Source organism: Danaus plexippus, chromosome 2, assembly GCF_018135715.1.
Source record: "Danaus plexippus chromosome 2, MEX_DaPlex, whole genome shotgun sequence".
Taxonomy (NCBI): domain Eukaryota; kingdom Metazoa; phylum Arthropoda; class Insecta; order Lepidoptera; family Nymphalidae; genus Danaus; species Danaus plexippus.
The window spans coordinates 2,840,619-2,862,554 of NC_083537.1; the positions used below are offsets into that span (position 1 = coordinate 2,840,619).

The following is a 21,936-nucleotide window of genomic DNA, read 5'->3' on the forward strand; positions in this document are numbered from 1 at the left end:
GTTTAAAAAATCTAATCGTTTAACAATAATATTAATTAATACTTAAATAAATAAATTAATAATTTAATGCGTACATGAAGAAGCAATCACAAATTATAAGATACTAGGACTGTATTTAAATATATCAATACTTAGTTAATGAAGAACAATTTTATCCAAAAACATTCAATTGTTGACTGACATCGTGTTTCGTATTGTGTAATTTTTGAAGGCGGCAATCGTGACGTAATCATTCGAAACCGGCCGGCACCAAAAATAAAATTATAATATACAATCAGTGAATATAGATTTTTGACCTGGAAATATTTGTCACATCACTATTATTGCGATATCTATATTTTTGTAGAAACTTAGTGATAATATATTTCGATTAAAGCAATATATAGAGTATGTACCTACTATTAAATGAATAAATATGAATTAGATAAAATTAACCTGAGCGGAAGTAAAGTAAACGACACAAGGGAAAGTAGCCTACAATTTCTGTTTTGATGCTAGGCGATGTGTTATAAACAATATATCGTTCTTCCATTTTTATTTTGTTTACATAAAGCATTAGTTTTGTAGCGTGTTTTTGAAATACTGACAGAGAAGTAAAAGATTTTTTTATTGAAACAAGGTAAGACGTGTCTTCTTTATTGAAAAAAAAAAACACTGTGATAACCAACAAATTACCTGATAATAAAACCATAATTTGTTGACTGGATGAGATCTATCAGCCATTAAAAGGGATATCAAATAACAAGAGATTTGATACAATTTAACGTCGCATTGCAGGTAAGATGTAATGTATCCTACGGGCGCGCCTTCAGGGTGCGACCTCGTGGACCTGACCCGATGACCGAATTGTCGTAACTCGGGAGCCCTTTGACTCTATCATAAAGCGTTACGCGTCCCTCTTTTGACACGCACTCTTTGATTTTTTTTTTAACGAGACACTGATTCAAATCATCTTTGAATTCTTTAGAAGTGCATAAATATAGCTGATTTCAAACTTGTTAGTTTGTATCCAGAAGACGTCATTTTTTAACTGGCATCAATAGATCTTTGTACCGTTAACCTTCTCAGCACTCGCTAACCAATAAAGCCTCGTTTATCGTCCACGCGCGGGTTCTTCAGGTACATTTTTGTAAAGGGCAAATTTTCACCTATATTCCCATAAGCCACATAAAAGCTTTTCATGTTTCATAAAATATTTATATTATTATTCTAGATGTTTCTCGACATTTCATCAACACATTAGAATTAATATAATAAGTCATAATTAAATCGAAAAATACGATGTAAATTATAGTTACTTATAACATGACACATGTAGATAATTGGGTTTTATAGTTATCGGTAAAGTGTAACAAAAATTTATACAAACATCTAAACTTCAAAATTTTCGTATTTATTTTTAGGTGTGTGTATTCCAACTTTGCCATTATAAATTATTCTCGTCGTGAATGTTAAATAGATACCGCCACTCTCAGCCCAGAACATGTTCTTATTTATTTTATATTAAATAATATAATAAGTATATGAAGAAAAGGCCAAATTTTGAGGTAGTAGAGCCTAGCTGTGGTCAAGTTACTACAGCTCGAACATGGGCTGGCTCGACCGGGGAAGTAACACCCTCTCACGGAAGATAGGCGTGAAGTAGTCTTTAACGGCTGCGTTTCGTCCGATGAGTGAGTGAGCCGGTTGCCATTTCCATTTGCCCACACTTTCCCTTTTCCTTTCCTTTCCCTCTTCCCCTATCAAGAGTGGTAACACATCCGCAAAACTGTTGCAGATGTCCATGGGCGACGGGACTACCTCCATCAGGTAGGCTCCGTCTGCTCGATTGCGCAGATAAGCATAAAAAAAAATTAATTGAAAAGTTGTTAATCCGAAGATATAAGGCTATATAAAATTCTATTATAGTTACTTATTAAATAGTTCTTCATTAAATTTATTTACGTCAATAAGTAAGTCAGTCAGTTAAGTACAACAAATTGCTATGAAATATGAAGGTGCAAATATTTTTCTTTACATGTCGCCACTCCTTAAAATTAAATTATATAAAATATTTGTGAAAATCTATAGAATACATGTTTACTGTGATGGGTTACTCTTTATGTTATAAATATAGACTTAAATTTGGGTGAAATAAAAATGATGCAACTGAATTGAACAGAATTGCTCAGCTAGCCTGCCTTATAACAATATTACGTAGTGAGGTAAAGTTCGTGTGTGTTCATATTATATTTTTTTCTAAATTCTCCCAAAAAAACGTCAATTCGACCATGATTGTCGTAAACAAAATTTGATCTCAGAAAGTTCCGATTCGAAACACATTTTTGACTCGTTTATCCAAAAATTGTTTTTAGATATTTCCTTAGTCAGTGCTAAAACGCCATTTGTAATTTCGCCTGCTCAGCAATGTATGTTAGTTTTCAAGTTGTCTTTGATATGCAGGTTAAAACAACGCATACATAGACCCCAGACTTGAGTTACGCCAGCGTTAGTGAGTTGGTGATTTAAGCATGATCTGTTTATCGCGACCTCTATGTTTCGTCTTGAAAGTAAGCTCATCAGGAAAATATGTGTCTGTCTATCTGTAATTAGGGTTCTAGTTTTGTCTTCATATGTTCATTCTATTGATGCTGGTTATGTACTTTAGAAGACTATTTTGTTGCTTACTAATAAGCTCCCCTCTACTTTACTCAGAGGTTGCTTATTGTAAATACGCTTCATCATTTTGAGAACGAGAAAATGTCTTGTAGTTGAATAGTTTTTTTTACATCTAATACCTCAAACAATCATTAAATAGATTGCTATCATACCATGAAATGGCGCCCTTATATAACCCACAATAATGTCAGCAACATACAACGCTGTGAAACGAAAGAGATACATGTATGTAAATTGTTTAATCAATTCTAGTAAAATAATTGTTCTGTTGGCTTTTAATCTAATGAAAAGTGGCAATATCACGCGAAGTTCTGGTCGCGTTCGGTTCGTACAATTAACATATAAATTATATGAGCCAACAGACACACCTTCGCTGTTAATTTAGCATATGAGAATTTAAAATCAATGTAACCGTTTACTATCAGAATTCAACAGATGTTACGTTTTTTAGCGTACAAATGGCATTTCCAAAATAATACCGCATCTCTGTGATAGATTTAACAGAATAAAATAGCTAATATGTATACCATTTGTAATTTGGGACCATTTTACTTTAGAATCTATTATTTGACATGCTTGTTGTAAAGAGACGTTTTTTGAAGCAAGTTCTACATGTTCGTGTAACTGTTGTTTAAATCTTTTCAATTGATTATGAACTGATATAATTCTGATAGAGTTTTTGCATTTCTGCATTCAGTATAGTGCCTACTGTTTTGCGTAGATGTAGTTCTATATCTGAAATACCTAAATTATTATACTTGGTCATCGCCAAGAAATTACAGCTGAGTTCTATAAGAGAGAGTTATAGAACCCTTATCCAAAGAATATACGCCTTTTGTATAACTTGCATTTCTTTTTGAACTATTATCCTTATCACTCTTCAGTTATCACTTCCAGTTCCACTTTAAAAAGTTGCCAGGTTAACTGTCCTATAACATTCAGCTGCGTAATGTTTTAATAAGGTCCTAATTAAAGGCATTAAATAAACAATTTCCTCTTTGGATTTTTTTTTTAATTTTCTTTGGAAATTCTCTTAATTTTTCGATTATTTGGTTCACGGTAGATATAGAAGTACAATGTTTCTAAAGGTGTCAGAGATGTGAATATTTTCTTATTATAGATACTTCATCTTGAGAGATGCTTACAAGTTGTCGTTTATGGGAAATTCTGTTATGATTATTTTGGATGATTTTGATAACTTGATTATAGCCAAAACAAATATTGCAGTTGATCAATTTTTTTTGAAATCATATACCTATAAAATATCAGATGCCAGATTTAATTAAGGCTTATTATGAATACATAATGATACAACGAATAATAATACATAATAATGTATAATAATGTATTATTATTTAATTAAATTTATGGTTAAAACTCACAAACAGCGATGAGCTGAGTAAATTTTAAATGTGATGTTTTATCTGTATCTGTGACATCGTGTAAAATGTGTTTAGAATTATAAATAACAAGCGATTTTTAAACTAAACTTCTAACTGCACAGAATGATTTAGAGTAAAATGTGTTGTTGAAAGATAAATACCGTAAACATTGTGGAAGTTTGCATACAGTTAGCCCAGTTGAAAAACTTTAACTGGTTTTATTGTAAACAGTCGGACTGAGATTTAATATTTATTTTCATAGAACCGGGTAATTTTTTTTTTGTAGTATATGTGTAAAACATATTTCACATAGCGTCGAGCGATAATCGAAAATATAAGAGGCTAAGTCAGATATTGCTTTTTTGTGTGAGAGCTGAATGTTATGTTTTAAAAATTTATTATCATTTAAATTGCTGATAAATGAATCATAGTAAATAAAACTTTTACAAGAGTTGAGAGGTTTTCGTACATAAGATAAAACTTCAGAACATTGTCTGTTTTTCTTGGATTTAAAATGTGACCAAAATTTCTCAGCATTTCACGGATTGTCGCGTTGCAAGGAGAAGAGCTTTAACAAAGCTTGGGCCTTGCGACCTAGGTGTAGGTTTAAGAGGCTAACGCGCGTTAAACGCTCTCCTCTAACGGCAAAGCTCTTCTACCTATCCAAATTAGAAAATAACTTACCGAGGCTGCCTTCAAAATACCTTTTAAAAATGAATTGAAGTTAGTTCTGGACAGGCCCAAGCCTTTTAGTAGATTGTAGAGAGATTTAGCTGTTATACCTCACGCTCCCGCTACTACCGTTCACAAATTTACGACGAACCTATTCTTAGTGAGTTCATTTGTGAGCTAGTAATACTTATTGACCTTGATGGGATGGTCTTTGAAGATGTTGGTTTCCCAATGAACCGTAAGATCTATTAAAACAACGCCCTTTAAGATTTACTAATATAGAAATATGTATTGTCTGTACGCCGAAGCACAAATATCCTCTGGGATTTAGTATTGTTTCTCATACGTACCAATCATCATAGTCTATAGACGCGTTAAGGATAGAGTAAGGCTTGACGTTTGATTTTATAGCCCTAGTTCCTTTTCTCACAAAATCTATTGGTCGCTCGTCTATGGTTATCTTTGTGCCCTGGCCAGCTAAAAGCCAACTGCTTAATTTCTAGAACCCTATCGTGGCGACGCGAGTATAGACCGCTCTCCAGGACTACCTCACATCCCACCAGCAAATGCTTAGGCAACCAACTGATTATATATTATTTTTAAAAGATTGTAAATCAGATCCAATTCGTGTAGGTACTGAAATACAACTTTTACTTTTCTGCAAAATCTCATTAATGCCAATGGCATTTACATTAAGCGACTGTCTTTGTATTATTATTTAAAATTTACATAATTTTTATCATTTTATATGCGTATGTTTTGAAAATTTTCAACTATCTGAGAGAAGAGGCGGTAAATATTTATACATATTGATGAACAAACAAACTATATATACTATTTATACCATATATATATATATATATATATATATATATATATACATATATGGCAAGTACCAATGTGATCTTTTCCGAATCATATGTACTTTCTAAGAGTATTTAGACACCACTGACGGACGGTGAAGGAAAACATCGTGAGGAAACCTGGTCTTATAATTTCAAATTATAAGATTGAAATTGCCAACCCGTCTTGAGCAAGCGTGGTGATTAATGCTCTAACCTTCTCCACGTGAGAAGAGGCCTTTGCTCAACAGTGGGCTCCTATAGGCTGATGATGATGATGATGATTCAAAAAGAGCAGGCAACAAAACACACGAACACACCTTAGGCAGAAAATAATTGCGGCACTTAAAGATGTCGAAGGCTTCTGTAATTGTAAACGGTTAAAGAATTGTTATCCGATAAACATCTGTTTCTAAAAGTAAATAAAAAAATATATATATGATTATCAAAAAAATTCCGATATAGCTTTTTTTTATTGAAATATGTAAACACGTTTACAAAAAGCTTAAACTCGAAGCGTTACACTTAGTCGTTACTATGGACTGTAACATATTTGGAAGTGTTTCAAAAAAAATATTCATATTTTATAAGTCACTTATTATTATTAAAAACTGGTAATCGAACTGGGTTACGTTAGTAACTATGTATATATATATATATATATATATATATATATATATATGTATGTATATGTATACAAGGACACGTCTCTTGTGTCTGGAGGAAATATTAAACAATGTCCCAGTTTTGTTACTAATAAAATTCTTCTGGCGATCTGTTTATAATGATATCATGTTTTTAAAGTTTTCGATAGTGCGGAATGTATGCCCATTATAAAATTTAATATTTACTAATATGTATAGTGAGGAAGCATTAGCATTTATTAATTCATCTTCCACGCTTTGTTCTCTTAAAACGTCACGCTGTAATGAACATGTGCTTGAAACGAGTACTATTCTAATGACGTCATAATCAAGTTTAAAGTAGCATTTATAATAAACATAAGAACAACCAAAATTATATATACGGGAACTAAGCAATGCTTCGTCGTTATTCAGACCGAAAACCGGCAATGGTATGAAGCAGAGTTTTTAAAGTGTTTACAAATGTTCTTATGGAAGTATACAAAGCGATGGAAATAGCGTACGTTATTGAAGTACGGCCATGGCCCAGGTACAGGCGTATTCGGCTAGCGTTGCCTTATCGGACGTCTGATTCACAAGGTCACGCGGTTCAACTGGTTAACTATCAAGTGGCAACCTATATTAAACATGACCTCATCACTGTCAAAAACTCCGATACATCATTCGTAATTCTGTTATAATTTTATGAGCTAGCATGTATGTTAGTTGTATGACTAACCCGATCTAGCTGCGGTCGGTAATAAGATTCATAACTATAAATTAATCATCGTATCTCTAAATATAGAATAAATATGGTTAAAAATATAATTAGCTTACCATTTTATTGTGATACATTTCCTAATCAAATAGTATTGACATGTGTGTGTAATAAAAAATCCTTAATAATTTTAATTTTTGCATTAATATCGCGTGCTATTAAGGTGTATTAAGTTATATAGTAAAATTAAATTAGAATGAAACGGCCATGAGAAGTAATATTACGTTCATAACAGCAGTTTTTGACTGTATAGGAGGACGAGAGGTTTTGGACTTCGCTTAAATAGCGTGTACTTATCAAATTATAAGCTTACAATAAGAGACGACCGTGACCCAGTCGCTGAACCTAGATTCTCAGATATAAAAATCGTTTTTAATGTAAAATACCTAATTTATATTATTGAATGATTTTCATTATATTATCGGTTCGTAAATCGTAAAGCACCTCATCATTCTTATAAAGTTTTGCTTCTGGTCGTTAAACTAGTTAGAACATCAAATCTTAAAACGGCAGATGTTACAGGTTTATTGCTCGATTCTTAAATGCTCTTCGTAAGTTGAGTTAATGAGGCTCGTAACTGAAATTTTGCGAACTGAAAGATGTTCATAAAAATTTTATTAAACGAAATAACAACTTGTAATATGTAATATGAGGAATCTAGTCTTATAATTTATCATTATGGTCTTACAAGTAAAGGTCTAGTCAAATCGTCATTTGTCTTCGATTGCTATATCGTCTTAGAGTCAATGCCCGCCTCTTGCACTTCAGTAGTATGATTTTGTATGTTTTATTAATTTTAAAATTGTATACATTCCAAATCATTTTTTAGGTTCTTCTGTTACTTACACATTTTATTTATAATATGAATACGGAAGCGTTTTGTTTTAAAGTATTATGATACCTAAGACTTTTGGGAGTATTCATTTAAATAAAACGAATATTTATGGATTACTACGATTTTATTTATTATTTTAAACTATACACTCGACGTTTCGTTTCATGGCTTTGCAGCGACCGTGATCACGGGCAGACGAGATGAAAATTTTCATCAAATAATAAAAAAACGCGTCGTTATCCGGAAATATTAGTTTTATTTAAATAGAATGCATTTTCTCGTTATTTTTTTCCGCGACGGAATACGTCCCACAGCATTCATAATCAGAACGTCGAAATCAGGGCATTGACCCTTTTACGACTGACACTGGTTCTGACACAGTTTCGGAACAGAATTACTGAAGATTAAATTAGCAATGTACATTCTAAACTCTTAATAGGTGATTTTGATATTCAAGTGTGATTTTGAGAAGATACCGAGTATTATATTAGTTACGAGTTTTTGTTTATTTACTTCTATGATATCGATGTGAAATAAATACCTTAATTGTTCCCTCCTTGTTGTTTATTTCATGGAAATAAATTTAGATTTAAATTGACGTGTGCGCTAATGAAAATATTAAGCTACAGCTAATAAAAATATGAATAAAAAAATATTTGATTAATTTTAATTCTCATAAAAATATTGTATTAACACAGACAGACAGTATTGTTTAATTCATTCAGTCGAACATATCAAATATTTTAATATAAATAATTTATAATGTGAAGTGTCTTAGCGTCTAGATATGTGTGGGTGGGGTGTATACGAATAATCTAATTATACCTTTCAAGAGATAGTCAGCCGTGATAGCGTGTATTATTTTAATGCGTACAGCGTGTTAGCGTTCGTTAGTACTTATCTCTTATATTGACTAACCGTTCAAACTAACGATGATTCATATACATGAAAGAACGTACCTTGTATAAAAAGTAATTTTCATTTGTTTTATTAATATGTACTTACTCCGAAACGGGGTCATTTTGACGGCGCCTTACTTCGGAAATGCCAATAAAACCAAAACGCTTCTGCAGATTCTGAAATTGGGTCATTATTACTAATGGCACCGCAACTAAATGGCACTCTGGCATTTTTGAATGTACGGCTTTTATGTAGATTTCATAATAATAACATGTTCTATATAAACTTTGCCATAATTCACTCTACTGATAATCAATTATTCTCTTGTTTAATGTTATTTTACTTTGTGCGACACTTCTTTTGTACTTGTATCGATAAAGTACTTGAAATATCGTTTATTATACAATACTAGTGTCTGTGAACAATTTAGTTTATGAATATCAAATTTTCAACTTAAAATTAAAATGTTACGAATTTAACTAAATCTTTCTGTTATTTTAACTCGTTCTCGTTATGCGATATAAATGTGTTACTTATCCAGAGACACTGGAAAGACAATTCACATAATTATTATGAAATTATGTACAAAACTCGGTGCAAAAATTCGAACATGAGAGTGAAAGAAATAGATTTTCAAATCTTTGTTTAAATTTGAAAATTATATAAAAAAAAAATTACTATACCAGGGAATATATTTTTAAATTTTGATAACACAAGCGACTTAACAAAACCGCTGTACACACTTTTTATATACCTACTAGGATTTAAAGCTTTTTTTTTGGGTTCGTCATAATAATGCGATTCTCAATATGTAGGTCAGGATACTGAATGTTTCGCGATCATCGTGTTCTGTTGAACCGGCTAACATTTTTGGAACCTATTTTATTGATAAGGAAGTTGAATGTTTTGATAATATTGCGTCCTTATCGTGTTAATCTTTGCACAGCACATATTTTTTTTAGTTTTATCTTAATACACACATTCTAAACAGTGAAGTGCATCCGTACGATAAATTTAATATATTATTATTTTTTTCTTTATAAATACAATATACTCGTTATAGTTACAGTCTGGCTATGTATCATAAATATATAATAAAAAATATCTTTATATTACTTTTAAGAGACTTTTCGCGTATCGTTAGTCTTGGTATCTTTACATAGGTCGCAATTTTCAATTCTGTTAGATATTATAAAGTAGAGCGTGTTAGAATGACAATAGACACTCAGCACCACTTTTATAATCACCTACCTTTACCCGCATGTATGCTGGCCTGTATTAATAAAGAATATGCATGAATTATTTAAATTAATTACATGAGCAAATAATAACTATATAACGTAATAATATAACACTCACAGTAATATATTTAGCGGACAATAAATAATTTTACCTACTATAATTTTCGGTCAGATTTAAACACCGTCACCTTGCACTCTGAATAATAACAACGAAGCGTCTGTATCACAGTTCACCAAATTTTTGTGATTATAACATAAATGTTATCTTAGTATAGTAATGGAAAAACCTAAATTAAATTGCCCCTATTATATGAAGTCAGCCGTAGGTACCATGTCATGGTTTACAGAGGGCTGCTCCATGAGCTTTTGAAGCAGTAATAGGAGCATCTCTAAGTTCATACCACCATAACCCATCATTTCGGTCAACTGTTGCAAGTATAGCTTCCCCACAAGAACTTGTATATACCTTTAGTTTACAAAACTCAATAAATTCTAAAGCGTCTTTACGTTCATTATCCATGCCGCTTTCAACTTATTAAACAATGAATTGGCTATTTTTTCTATGTAAAATATTTCATCAGTTTGTTATCCAATTATCCATATAATAAACAGTGTTATTGTAATCTCAAAAAATTTAGAGAAATTGACAAGTTTGTGGTTTGCTTGAAGCAGCTAGTCTTTGGTGATGTACTCATCTCGTTTGCTTTCATGAAATTCAAGCTTTTGCCTACTGAAGATAACTTAAACTTTTTAAAACAACACCGTACACTTGTAGAAAGTTGATCCTCGTCGCGTCTATAAAGCCAGGCTATGAAAGCGTTTGTATGCTTACAGGCAAATAAAACAAAAAGTATTGTCATATTACATTCGATCAACTAACTTTTGCATGGAGTTTTTTTTTATCAAATTTCTTGTAAGAAATAGGTTTTTTTATTCTATTATTCAATACATTATTGTATTAAATTTATAAAATTATCGGTACTATTCAGTATCAGGATGTCAAAAAATATTCAACATTCATATATCATGCCTCGCTTACAACATGACCGTATCAATGACGGTGACGTCACCTTTTGATCCGCCAAAAGTGGAGTGTTTTGAAAACATGCAAAGGCATTTGAAAATTACGACTTATTTAATAATAAAACATAATTATTTGTAGAACTTTTTATGTGATTATATTTGTTTAGCAATAATGATTACGTTAGATTTTTTTTTTAAACACATGCATTTAACATTTTCTGTGCGCGCTCTTTCGTTTTAAAGATAAACGAGACAAAGTTAATGTAATTCTAATACTACGCAATTATCTAAATAAAACTTATCCGAATTGTCAGAATCTCAATCTACCTTATTAATAAAGTTCATATAGTGGAACTGTGGTAAAAAACCTGTTGGAATAAAAATTTTAAATAATAAAATATTGAATGAGAGTCATTAATTTAAGAATATACTGTAATGATATGTAAGTTTTATGGCGAGTAGACATTTAGATAAAGCTATGTTTATTCCGATTTACTACTGGTTTCGTTTTGTAACATTTCACCCGACGTTTCGATTACTTGACAGTGAACAGGTATTACGTGTAGTCATTAAAATAAGAGAGCCAGAACAGATTAACTATACTGGACTCATATAAATTAATATACGTATAAAGAACTAGAACATAATATTATTCAAGAGTCCACAAAGTTATAATAATTTGCATACATTAATAGTTCATGAGTATAAATTTATTTGCAGGCATAGCGCTCCGACCCTTCGGACTTTCTCTCATATATCTACTTTTATATTTAATATCACCGTTTCCGCAAGTTCCTGATTCTGCGACATTCCAAGGTGCGTAAATATAATTTGATAATGATATTTGTATACAAGTCTTATTAATCTTTTTAATTTTATTTGCAGGATGTCGTGGGAAATGTCTTCAGCTCAATTTCATAGTGTCAATCCTGCTGTTGCTGGTACACGGAGCCTGGCACAGTATATTGGCCGGTTTTCCGCCTTATGGCTCGCTGCTAGAACAATACCCCATCGTACAGACTATAGGATATAACCTTGGACTAGTGTCTTATGTCGGGATAGAACCGCTCATGGCCGTACATTATCTGGCACCAGAAGTAAGGTTATTAAAGCTGTCTAGTTTTTTAATAAGATAATGTTTTTATCAAATGTATGTTTTTTTAGCTGGTTGTAATGCTGGCATCTGTCGCTGTATATTTCGTTGTGCGATCGTTACTTATGAGTTCCCCCAGCGACGAAATCTCTAGGAAGGACACGAAGTACCAGCGGTTCCCTTTACTAACTAGCGCAGGTAAATTAAAAGATCAACAAGTGAATTGTTTTATGTATTATAGAATTTTATTTATTTTTATTTATTTTTAATTCGTAGGAAAGTACATGGCTCTGTTCCTTTTAATGTTTTCGGGTATAATGCGTCCGAGTGTGACGTCGGGTATTTACTTCCTGGTGTTTATGGGGGCGGCGACCGCCTGGGCGTTAGGGAAACCATTGGAGAAGGGCTTCGCTGTTGTAAGCAGATGTGTGATGGCCATTATGGGGGTGCACATAGCGGTGCTGCTGGTGTACCAGTGCACATGGATTATGGAAATCTACCCTCCAGATAGGGACATGGCGAGGTCCGTAAATCGATGTCGTAATTTGTTTTATGATTTAATGACTTAAGTGTATTGATTAAAAATTTCAGATATTTCGGTCTCACAAAACTGGTAATTCTAAACGAGACAGAAGCAGGTTTCACATACGAGGTGACTGATGACTATATGTGGGCAACATTGGCTAGTCCATTGGTCATACTGTTTTCATACTTCTTCCTTGCCATAGAGACTCGCGAACTGTTTAAGCCGAAGGTATGTTGCTTGGAATTGTCTGAGTTATGATGATAATATCTTTCTGACTAATCGCTTTTAATCCCATCGGATATGGCTAAGACTAACGCGGTAGACTCATTTAGTGCTCAGTAGTTCTATAAAGTTTTAACTGTGGGGTAGGCGAGGAAAAAGAACCTTCTGTCTGGGCTAGAGGCGGGCAAGTTGAACGGGTCGTTGGTACGAGTGGTGTCATTCAACCGCGGCAGTCGACACGCAACAAAAGAAAAATGGAAAAGTGCTACAAAGAAAGTTCGCGTAAGGCGATACGTATACGCACTAGTAGCTTTTATGGCACGTTTTGCGAATACATAGTTTTACGTATCATGTAAATTATTTTGGCATGTTGGGTAAATGGAGGGTAGTTATAGATACTTGAGTATTTTTCTTATAGACCGTGAGCACTAGTTTGTGATTTCCTTTTTTTTTTTTAACTGTGTTTATTGCACCTGTATATTAATTCGGTTAGTGGAGGATGATCGCATGTGCTAACCAAAACATTGTTAACTTTGAATTCAAATCATTTTGATGTTTTAGATTATATTATTTTTGCAACCTGCTTTCATTCTTTTATAGGTTGCATATTCATACATAAATTCTCAAGCACTACGCGACAACAACGGTGAGACTGATCCTGTAGGTATTGAATTTTATTACATCACTTTTTCTCTAATGTCTGCATGTAACGGAATGTCTGTGTTGTGCTTTTATTCTGTCCGCGTGTTGTGTCATCACACCGCTTCACACATCGAATAGAAACCATTTTTTTAAGGTGTCGTATATAATTTTATATGAAAAATTACATATCATTACTAAGATTTCACAAAGTACGCTACGTTAACAAATATCATACTAATGTCCGTACTCAAAGTGTCTTTAAACACAGCTGTTGCGTGGAGCGAGTCCTAGCAAACGCTGGTCGGCGCGGGCTCTTCACCAGGACTCCACCGGCTCCGTGGTTGTGCCTGATGAAGGTATGATCGTGTCTTTTTTTTTATTAAAAAAATCTCTATTTTTGTTTAAGTATGATAGCAATCGACGCTTCTAGTTAAGACCAAGTACATGTAGATGTCCTACAAGCAGTAGGTACAGAGACTCCTATCTACCTCCAATTTACTTTATTCACGTTATGATAGATGGCTATAGGAGTTAACCGCAGCGGGGAGCTGTATAAGACAAAAAGACTTGTCATTAAATTCTTATTATATTTAAACTTTCCAACAGAATCCGTAACGGAAATAGCGGAACCAACGCTAATGGACGACATCGTTGCTGCCGTCGTGGATTTCTTCCAAGTTCTCATCAGGTGATATATGACGAGAAAAAAATATTGTTTACTCGGTATATTTTATATTACCGAATGAATTATTTCAGATCGTCCTACATCGCTACAACTATAACTATGATGGCTTGGAGTATCATGTTCCATTCTTGGTTGACATTTGTGTTTCTGATGTGGGCTAACATAGTGTGGCTATGTCAGGACCAGCGCTCCTTCATGCTGAAGACGAGTCCCGTACTCGTCCTCTACGCGATGCTGTTGCTTGTAGCACAGTATGTTTATGGGATGAATCTAACGGAGAGCGAATTACCTAGCAATATAACGGTAAGATTGTATTGATTTTTTTTTTATAAAAAAAAAACAGTGGATAATAAAGGACAGAAAATTGGAATGGAAGAAAAGTACGAAACAGAGACAAAATGACATACAAATTTTGATGTTAATATTTTTTCTTACAGCTAACATGGCTTCGTCATAAATCTACCGATTTGATAATTTTTAAACTATAAATTCCCAATTTTTTTTAATTTACAATCACGTGATCACAGTTTCGATAAGGTACGCGAAACGTCAGGTTGGCTCTTAAATAATATAGACGTAAGCTAGTGAAAACCAATAACATATTATTTAACAAAAAATTGTCCCAATCGTGAATTTCTTAGTAGTCATAGAGTAAAAATATAGGGTTTCGTTTTCGGAATGTCGTAAGATATTTGTGTATTTGACAAAGGCGATGTTGTTTCCAGGAAGTGAACCTGCAGCAGATAGGGTTGGGTCGTTCGTCGGGCGAGCCGTGCGTGCCGTTGTTGATCAAATCCTTGTTCACGTGCATGTTCTGGGTGACGCTGAGACAACGCGTTCAGGAGCTGAGGGCCAAGTCCGACCAAGGAGCGCCGCTGCAGCTCACCTCCTGTCAGTGCAACCCCTTACATATTACATAAAAATTCCAATAATTATTTAATGACGTCTCTTAGCTTGCTATATGTTGGTTTTCCTGTTGTTCTTTTCCCACAAAAATGTTATCATTTCTCTAATTCGAAAATAAATTACAAATCATATATCACGTTATACCCAACAGTTTTTCTAGCATCCTTGCACTGCTCTATTCCCGCATTTCTCCCCCAGTGGGTTCAGAGGAGCGTCCGTCTCGTTTGCTGAGCATCCTGGGCGACTGTCTCCGCGCCGCGTGCGCTCGCTACTGGATCTACGTGGTGGTCATCATGCTGTTCGTGATCGGCATCACCGGGGAGAGGATGACCATCTTCAGGATCATCTACATGTTCCTCTTCCTAGTTTTCATACTGATGTTCCAGGTATTAATATTCTCTTTCCTTTGTATATTTGAATTAAATTATTCATATACTCGTAAAATTGCAGAGATCGTATAAATCCACTTATTTAGCGTTCAATAGTGTCCAATAATTTAGTGTCCAAGTTCTGTAATAAACATGGCTATGTTTCAGATAAGCTGGTACTGGTGGCGACGTCTGATGTACGTGTTCTGGATCACAGTCATCATTTACTCGATGATCAATCTCATACTGATTTATATATATCAGTTCGACAACTTCTCTAAGACTATTGAAACATATCTTCTCATCAACGAGCGACTGTAAGTATATATATATATATGTGTGTGTGTGTGTGTGTGTGTGTGTGTGTGTGTGTGTGTGTGTGTGTGTGTGTGTGTGTGTGTGTGTGTGTGTGTGTGTGTGTGTGTGTGTGTGTGTGTGTTTATTTAAATTTATATTTGATGGCCCCTATTGTATTTCTGTCTGTTACAGGCAACACGATTTAGGTCTAGAGCCGTATCACCCAGCGGATTTGTTCGTAAAGCTCTTGACGCCGACTCTATTCCTGATCATAACTATTATGCAAGTCCACTATTTCCATAAAGACTTCATGGCGCTGTCGGATCCGAAGACCAGGTTGGAATACTTACTATTCTATTAACATACAATATATAAATATATGGTATGTGTATTTTTTATGGGTCTGTATTTTCAGGACGAATAGTCTCGCTAAGGAACCGGATTCTGGTAGACCGAGTCAGGGCGGCATCTCGACACAAAGAGATGATGTGAGTAAAGCAAATTGGATCTTCGATAGATCAATCTGCAGACATGAAAAGAGTAATGGCTGTAACTTAAGGGATCTCATATTTTGACTTGGTTTATATTTTCAAGTATTTGTTGAAGTTGCTGTTCTATACTACTCCCCCCTACTTTACTACAATACTATATTCATAGTCATTTTAGATGTAATATATAATAGAGTATATTTATTTAACAGTATGTTCAAACTTATTGATTCTTTCTATTGTTATTCAGGTGCCTCCCCTCCCGCTGGAAGACCGCCCTGCTGGCGATTCTGGTCCTGCTGAAACTGCTGCTACTTCTGCCATTCCTCCCACTGGTGCTGCTACTACTGATGCTGCCGGTCCGTCAGCCGAGCGTCGTCCGAACAGCGACACCGAACCTGATCACTCTATAGACACAGCCTCCATGAACGCTACCACTAAACGTTCTATATTCAGGTTAGTAACTTATCTCCGGTAAGTTTTGTGATAGAGTTTAAAATTTATAAAAAATAAAATAAAATAAAATTTTCCATACAGGAAGTTATCCCGCAACCGGTCTTACACCAACCCGTCGGAGTCTGGCGTGGTGGGCGCGGCACGGGCTATGATCAGCCGCCGCGTGCTGACGGTGAGGCGGAACATGTCCCGGGCCGTTGACCTCGTGTTCGCTCTACTCGACCTCCACTTGCTCAAGATCATATTCCTCTCCCTGATGCTGCTCTGCGTCTTTAATGTTAGTTGATTTGATACTTAGCTAGGACTGCCCTGTATTTACCACAAGTCTGAAACGCCACACTACCTACAGACCGTGTTCAGTTTTTAGTTCATATCAATGTTAATTTATGAATTAAACTCTGGAAAAGCTACGTATGTAGTGTGACCGTGCTGACTTGTGGTAAGTGTATTGAAATATTTAGTTTTATAATTACATAAGCCTAATTACTATTTGCCAGGTGTCGGCGATGCATGTTCCGATAATGCTGATAATATCACCGGCGCTGCTGCTGAGCGGAAGGAAACAGCGTTTGTGTGTACTCTTCATATCAATACTCATCAGCGTGTACTTCATGGCAAAGATGGTGTACCAGATAGAATACATTAAACATTCATACTTTGATGTTAACTGTACCAGGGTAAGTACGGTTGGAACATACAGTATTTTACTTGCTATTTATAATTATATCATATCATATCATATCATATCATATCATATCATATCATATCATATCATATCATATCATATCATATCATATCATATCATATATCATATACACAATCATATTTTTACTAATCATAACTTATAATATGTATATTTAATATATACTGTTTTATACAATTATAATTCATGGCGTTCTGCCTTTAGAGAAACATAATATGATAGGTCTGTATATTGTAGATGAGTGAGAACGACACCTTGAATGTGACCACATACAACAACGCCGAGTGGGTGGGCTTCCGGAAGACGACACAGAAGAAACCTTTAGTCAGTTTGCTCCAAGGATACATCGGTTTGATAGCCGTTTTCACCTTCTACTCACTAGTCACATACAGACAGCGGCACATTAGGTACTTTATATATATTACTATCTATTTATGTTATAAGCCCTTGTATATAATGCAAATTATTTTTTTTTTGAAAATTTTTTATGTAGATGATTTACACCGTTTTTTAGAGATCTAGGCTTGATGCCGAATCATAACGAGAAGATTATGTTCCCGGAAGTGACGCGAAAGGAGGCAGATAAGGACTTACTACACTGTTTAAAGTATTTCGTAAATTATGGCTTTTACAAATTCGGCGTCGAGGTAATTTTTTTTTTATTTTTGTTATTTTTTTTCAACGAAAAAAATATCTGGAATTATCTACGAATAAAAACGTAATATGTATTTCATGATTCAGTTAACGTAAATGAAATTGTACGACCGTCTCCTGGAACAGTATTATTGATGTAGCTCGTTACGGCGAGGAATTAAATTAGGGCCGATAGTGTCGCCTAAATTTTTTTTGTCATTATTTGGAAGAACGTGGTAAAATTGTATGGAAATACAAAAAATGATAGAAAGATCTTCGGATCAATGTCTACGACACAACACGGCTGCCAGCTGCCGCTCACGGTCCGCTATCCTCGTATGAATCGACGTTACAATAGTGGTATCATTACCGTATAGTGACCAGGCGTGTATTTGTTCAGATGACTCTGATATGTCTGATGGGTGTGATCGGTTCCCGTATGGACGTGTACGCGGCGGTGTACGCAGGCTGGCTGCTCGTCCTGGCGGCGGCGCGTCGAGCTCGTCTCTGCACTCTATGGTCCTCGTTCACGGCCACCGTCACAGTACTCGTGCCGCTTCAGTACCTCATCGCTGTCGGCTTCATACCGAATTTCTGCGTCCAGTATCCATGGAGCGGGAATGATCAGGTACTTTGTGAGAAGAGTTTACATTGTTTGCTTCTAAAGGTGACTAACTGTATCACCATTAATCTTATGGAACATTATAATGTGGGAATCTTAATAGATCACTAATAGTAATGGCGATAGTAGTTCCTAGGAAATCAAAGAAAAATTCTATTCCTACTAACCTCCTAGTAGCCCTAGTCCTCTAAGCTGCTGTAAAAAAATATATTCTACATATCTTCATATACCGTAGGTCTTATTGATAGCAGTATTAAATACTATTTTCCCGCAGCAAATGAAGCACGTCAGGACCTGGTTGTTCCTGCCCTACACGGACGAACCTCCTCACGCTGTCAAACTGGTCTTTGATTACTTCCTAGTATTGTTCGCTTCTCGTCAGCTGAGAGTGTTCCGACTCGAGAAAAATCAAGGCGACTCATACCCCGGGGGCAGCAACAGCGAGGACGTTGGCAAAGATTGGGAGACTCCCAACTTTGTTAATCCCGTACCAGACTTCTTGGGTTACGTTGGGTATGTTCGTCTCGAATTCAGTTTATATAACACTTATACATTTTAATTTTATCAATAAAATTTATTCGATTTTTAAGATTTTATGAAGTAAAAAATGTCGAACCATAAATATGTATATCTATTATAAAAATAATATTATTGGGTGATATTAAAATAAAAAATGGAAACCATGAACCTAAAAAGAATCTAGATCTATTTATTTTCAAAAAAATGGTGCTGTATGTATTCCGCCGATTCGTTATTATTGTCTGAGAAAAAAATGAATACTAAGAAGGGAATATCTCATAGTACTACAAATCCAACAGGTCGTGGCTGGACGTCCTCAAGCGCATGATATTCCTGGGCATGCTGTGGGTGACCCTCGCCATCATGTTCATGACGGGCACCAACAGGGTCAACCTGTTCTCTATGGGATATTTGATAGGCTCCTTCATCTTCCTCTGGCAGGGAACAGACTTCTATCTACGACCGAAGGAAGCAATATTGCAATGGTAAGAGTTCTTTATTATTTAATTCCGATAATCGTTAATATACAATAACGATGAATCTCCCGTCTCTACTACAAATATAGTATTTGACGGAATTAAAAATTCCGTACCGGGCACTGACTGCTCTTATTTTATTTTCATATAAAAAAAATAATTAAATTCAATGTATTTCCAGCCACCCATGCAATCTCAAGGACTACTTTCGGAATTTTTGGGAAAAAGTAGCTGCTATTGTATATTATTTAGGAGGCATTTGTTGTTGAGATGAAAACTTGTTTAAATAAAATTATTTGCACGAACACTTCCATGAATGCGGAATTTTAATTATTTTTAATGCTTTTACTATACTACGTGCTACTAAATATTTAATTCAGCTTTAAAATTCTCCATTTCAGTTTTATTTCACTTTCAATGCAAACGCTACAGAGATTTTATTAGTCTTGGATAGGATTTACAACATTTATATCAATACCTCTCTGCATCACACTGTATAAGGCCCAGTATAGTTCTCTTATGTGCCAAAAATAAAAAAGGAAATTCGGTCCGATAAATTCCTATATATTATTAGGTGTTTTACATTAAACAAATATTGAATTCGTACATTCGACATGACCTACACATCACGAAAAGCAAATGATATTGATAGGCCACAGGTTACCGGTTCGATTTCCGTGCATGTCCATGATTTTTGATGCCATAGTCTCAATCTGTATGTAAAAACCTTTGAGGGTCACGTGTTACGTCGCAGGTGGTCGTGGCTGCTCCGTTACAATGTGTGTGTGGTGGCGGTCAAGGCCCTACTGCAGATCCCTGGCTGTATGTTCGCGGCGGCAATGCAGGAACACGCCTGCTGGCTCGTACAGCTTTTGGGGATAGGATGTGTGGACAAATTCGCGGGCGGAAACATAGCCAGATTCCTCAAGATGCAATACGATAAGGTTATTGTCTTGTAATGATAGTATGTCATGGATATGTAATGTTTGTGTAAATGTGTTCGGAGATGATTGCAATGTTAAGTCCTAGAAAATGATCCAGGTTATTCCTGGACAATCATATAGTTCTCGGCTTTTCAATACTCCTCTAAATCCCCAGAACTGTCTGTCCGATGTACATGGTATCTGTTATTGCTAACTTTTATTGTACTTTGTTCCCGTGTCAGTGTAGTTTTTTTATCTTGGTTATTTTTCAGGACTCTGCTTGCTCAGTGCCACAAGAAGATATAGGTCTAGCGTGGGATGGCGTGTGTTTTGCCTTCTTGATTCTTCAAAGAAGATTGTTCCACAGTTACTATTTTTATAGGGTTATAGATGAAAGCAAGGCTACCACAGTCCTAGCTTCTAGGTAACTTACAAGCAAACCCTCATAATATTTTTATTTCTATTGAAAAACGAATCATTACTTCGAATATCACGGTACTCTTTGTTTGTAGAGGAGCGGACTTAATTGAGGAACTGAGACAAAAACAAATGAATGTACAGGAAGAACAGGAAGTCAAGATTTTAGAAAAAATTAAGGTGAAAATGGAAAGGATCAAAGCCAACCAGAAAAAAATACAAGGAGTAATGTCTAAGGAACCTGTCCATCACGACGCCGGTAATTGTAAATTCTTATTAATTATATATTTAGAGTATAGAATTAAAATCTCAATATACGATTTTGATGGTAAAATATGATGATACTAAGAATGTAACCAAAACAAACCTTATTACTATTCTTTTTCCGTGACAACTATTCGATGTCGATGTATGGACGTATAATGTTTTGGTAGAAACAGAAACTGTCAATGTGGTGCAAACATATTTTTACGCGTCAGTTACTTCAAATGCAATCGAATCGATAGAAGAGGAGGATGAGGAGGAGGAAGAGGAGGAGACCCAGCCCGGGGAGTCGGAACAGATACCGCTAGTGAGGGGAGACTCGGAAGAGTCCCGTCGCGGGTACCACACGCCCACACCGGCTACCCCGCGCGGCTTCCACACTCCCATAAGCGAGCCGTCCGCCCCTCCCTCCCCTGTCCGGCCGACCCTGCCCCCAATCCTCCCCCTCGGTGCTCCCAGCTCTCAGGGCGGTCCACCCTCCCCGTCCTCGGCTCTGATGACGGTATCATTGGACGCATACCTAGAACCCAGACGCATATCGTTCGAGTCCCCCCCATCATCGGACCTGCTCCCCCGAGCTCAGTCTCCCGAGGAGTCCTACCCTGTGTTCTCGCCTCCCCCTATCCGCCGGCGTCACACAGTGGCCAGCCCCAGCCTTCTGCAGCGGACCTCCATCATATCGCACTCGAGTCGAGCGGAACCACACTCCCACCACACTTGTAACTACCGTTTTTGGGATTCG

At 35.5% G+C, this 21,936-nt stretch overlaps 1 protein-coding gene across 5 annotated transcripts in view; it reads left to right on the forward strand.

Annotated features, from left to right (window-relative positions):
• The window catches only part of LOC116779376 (piezo-type mechanosensitive ion channel component), a 37,436-nt gene that overhangs the window by 651 nt on the left and 14,849 nt on the right, over positions 1-21,936 (forward strand). For 4 of the 5 annotated variants that reach the window (XM_061522213.1, XM_061522224.1, XM_061522222.1 and 1 more), the window contains exons 3-27: positions 11,675-11,770; positions 11,840-12,051; positions 12,119-12,245; positions 12,324-12,570; positions 12,639-12,801; positions 12,943-13,077; positions 13,706-13,793; positions 14,044-14,125; positions 14,194-14,425; positions 14,848-15,013; positions 15,227-15,414; positions 15,565-15,713; positions 15,886-16,029; positions 16,109-16,181; positions 16,432-16,637; positions 16,719-16,914; positions 17,135-17,314; positions 17,578-17,747; positions 17,855-17,987; positions 18,374-18,601; positions 18,870-19,108; positions 19,414-19,599; positions 20,345-20,534; positions 20,786-20,937; positions 21,026-21,189. In XM_061522213.1, the coding sequence (XP_061378197.1) occupies positions 11,675-11,770; positions 11,840-12,051; positions 12,119-12,245; positions 12,324-12,570; positions 12,639-12,801; positions 12,943-13,077; positions 13,706-13,793; positions 14,044-14,125; positions 14,194-14,425; positions 14,848-15,013; positions 15,227-15,414; positions 15,565-15,713; positions 15,886-16,029; positions 16,109-16,181; positions 16,432-16,637; positions 16,719-16,914; positions 17,135-17,314; positions 17,578-17,747; positions 17,855-17,987; positions 18,374-18,601; positions 18,870-19,108; positions 19,414-19,599; positions 20,345-20,534; positions 20,786-20,937; positions 21,026-21,189 (4,146 nt within the window). Of the gene's footprint in view, positions 1-11,674; positions 11,771-11,839; positions 12,052-12,118; positions 12,246-12,323; positions 12,571-12,638; positions 12,802-12,942; positions 13,078-13,705; positions 13,794-14,043; positions 14,126-14,193; positions 14,426-14,847; positions 15,014-15,226; positions 15,415-15,564; positions 15,714-15,885; positions 16,030-16,108; positions 16,182-16,431; positions 16,638-16,718; positions 16,915-17,134; positions 17,315-17,577; positions 17,748-17,854; positions 17,988-18,373; positions 18,602-18,869; positions 19,109-19,413; positions 19,600-20,344; positions 20,535-20,785; positions 20,938-21,025; positions 21,190-21,409; positions 21,914-21,936 lie in introns of all 5 variants that reach the window. The other variant, XM_061522211.1, reaches the window with a different exon arrangement.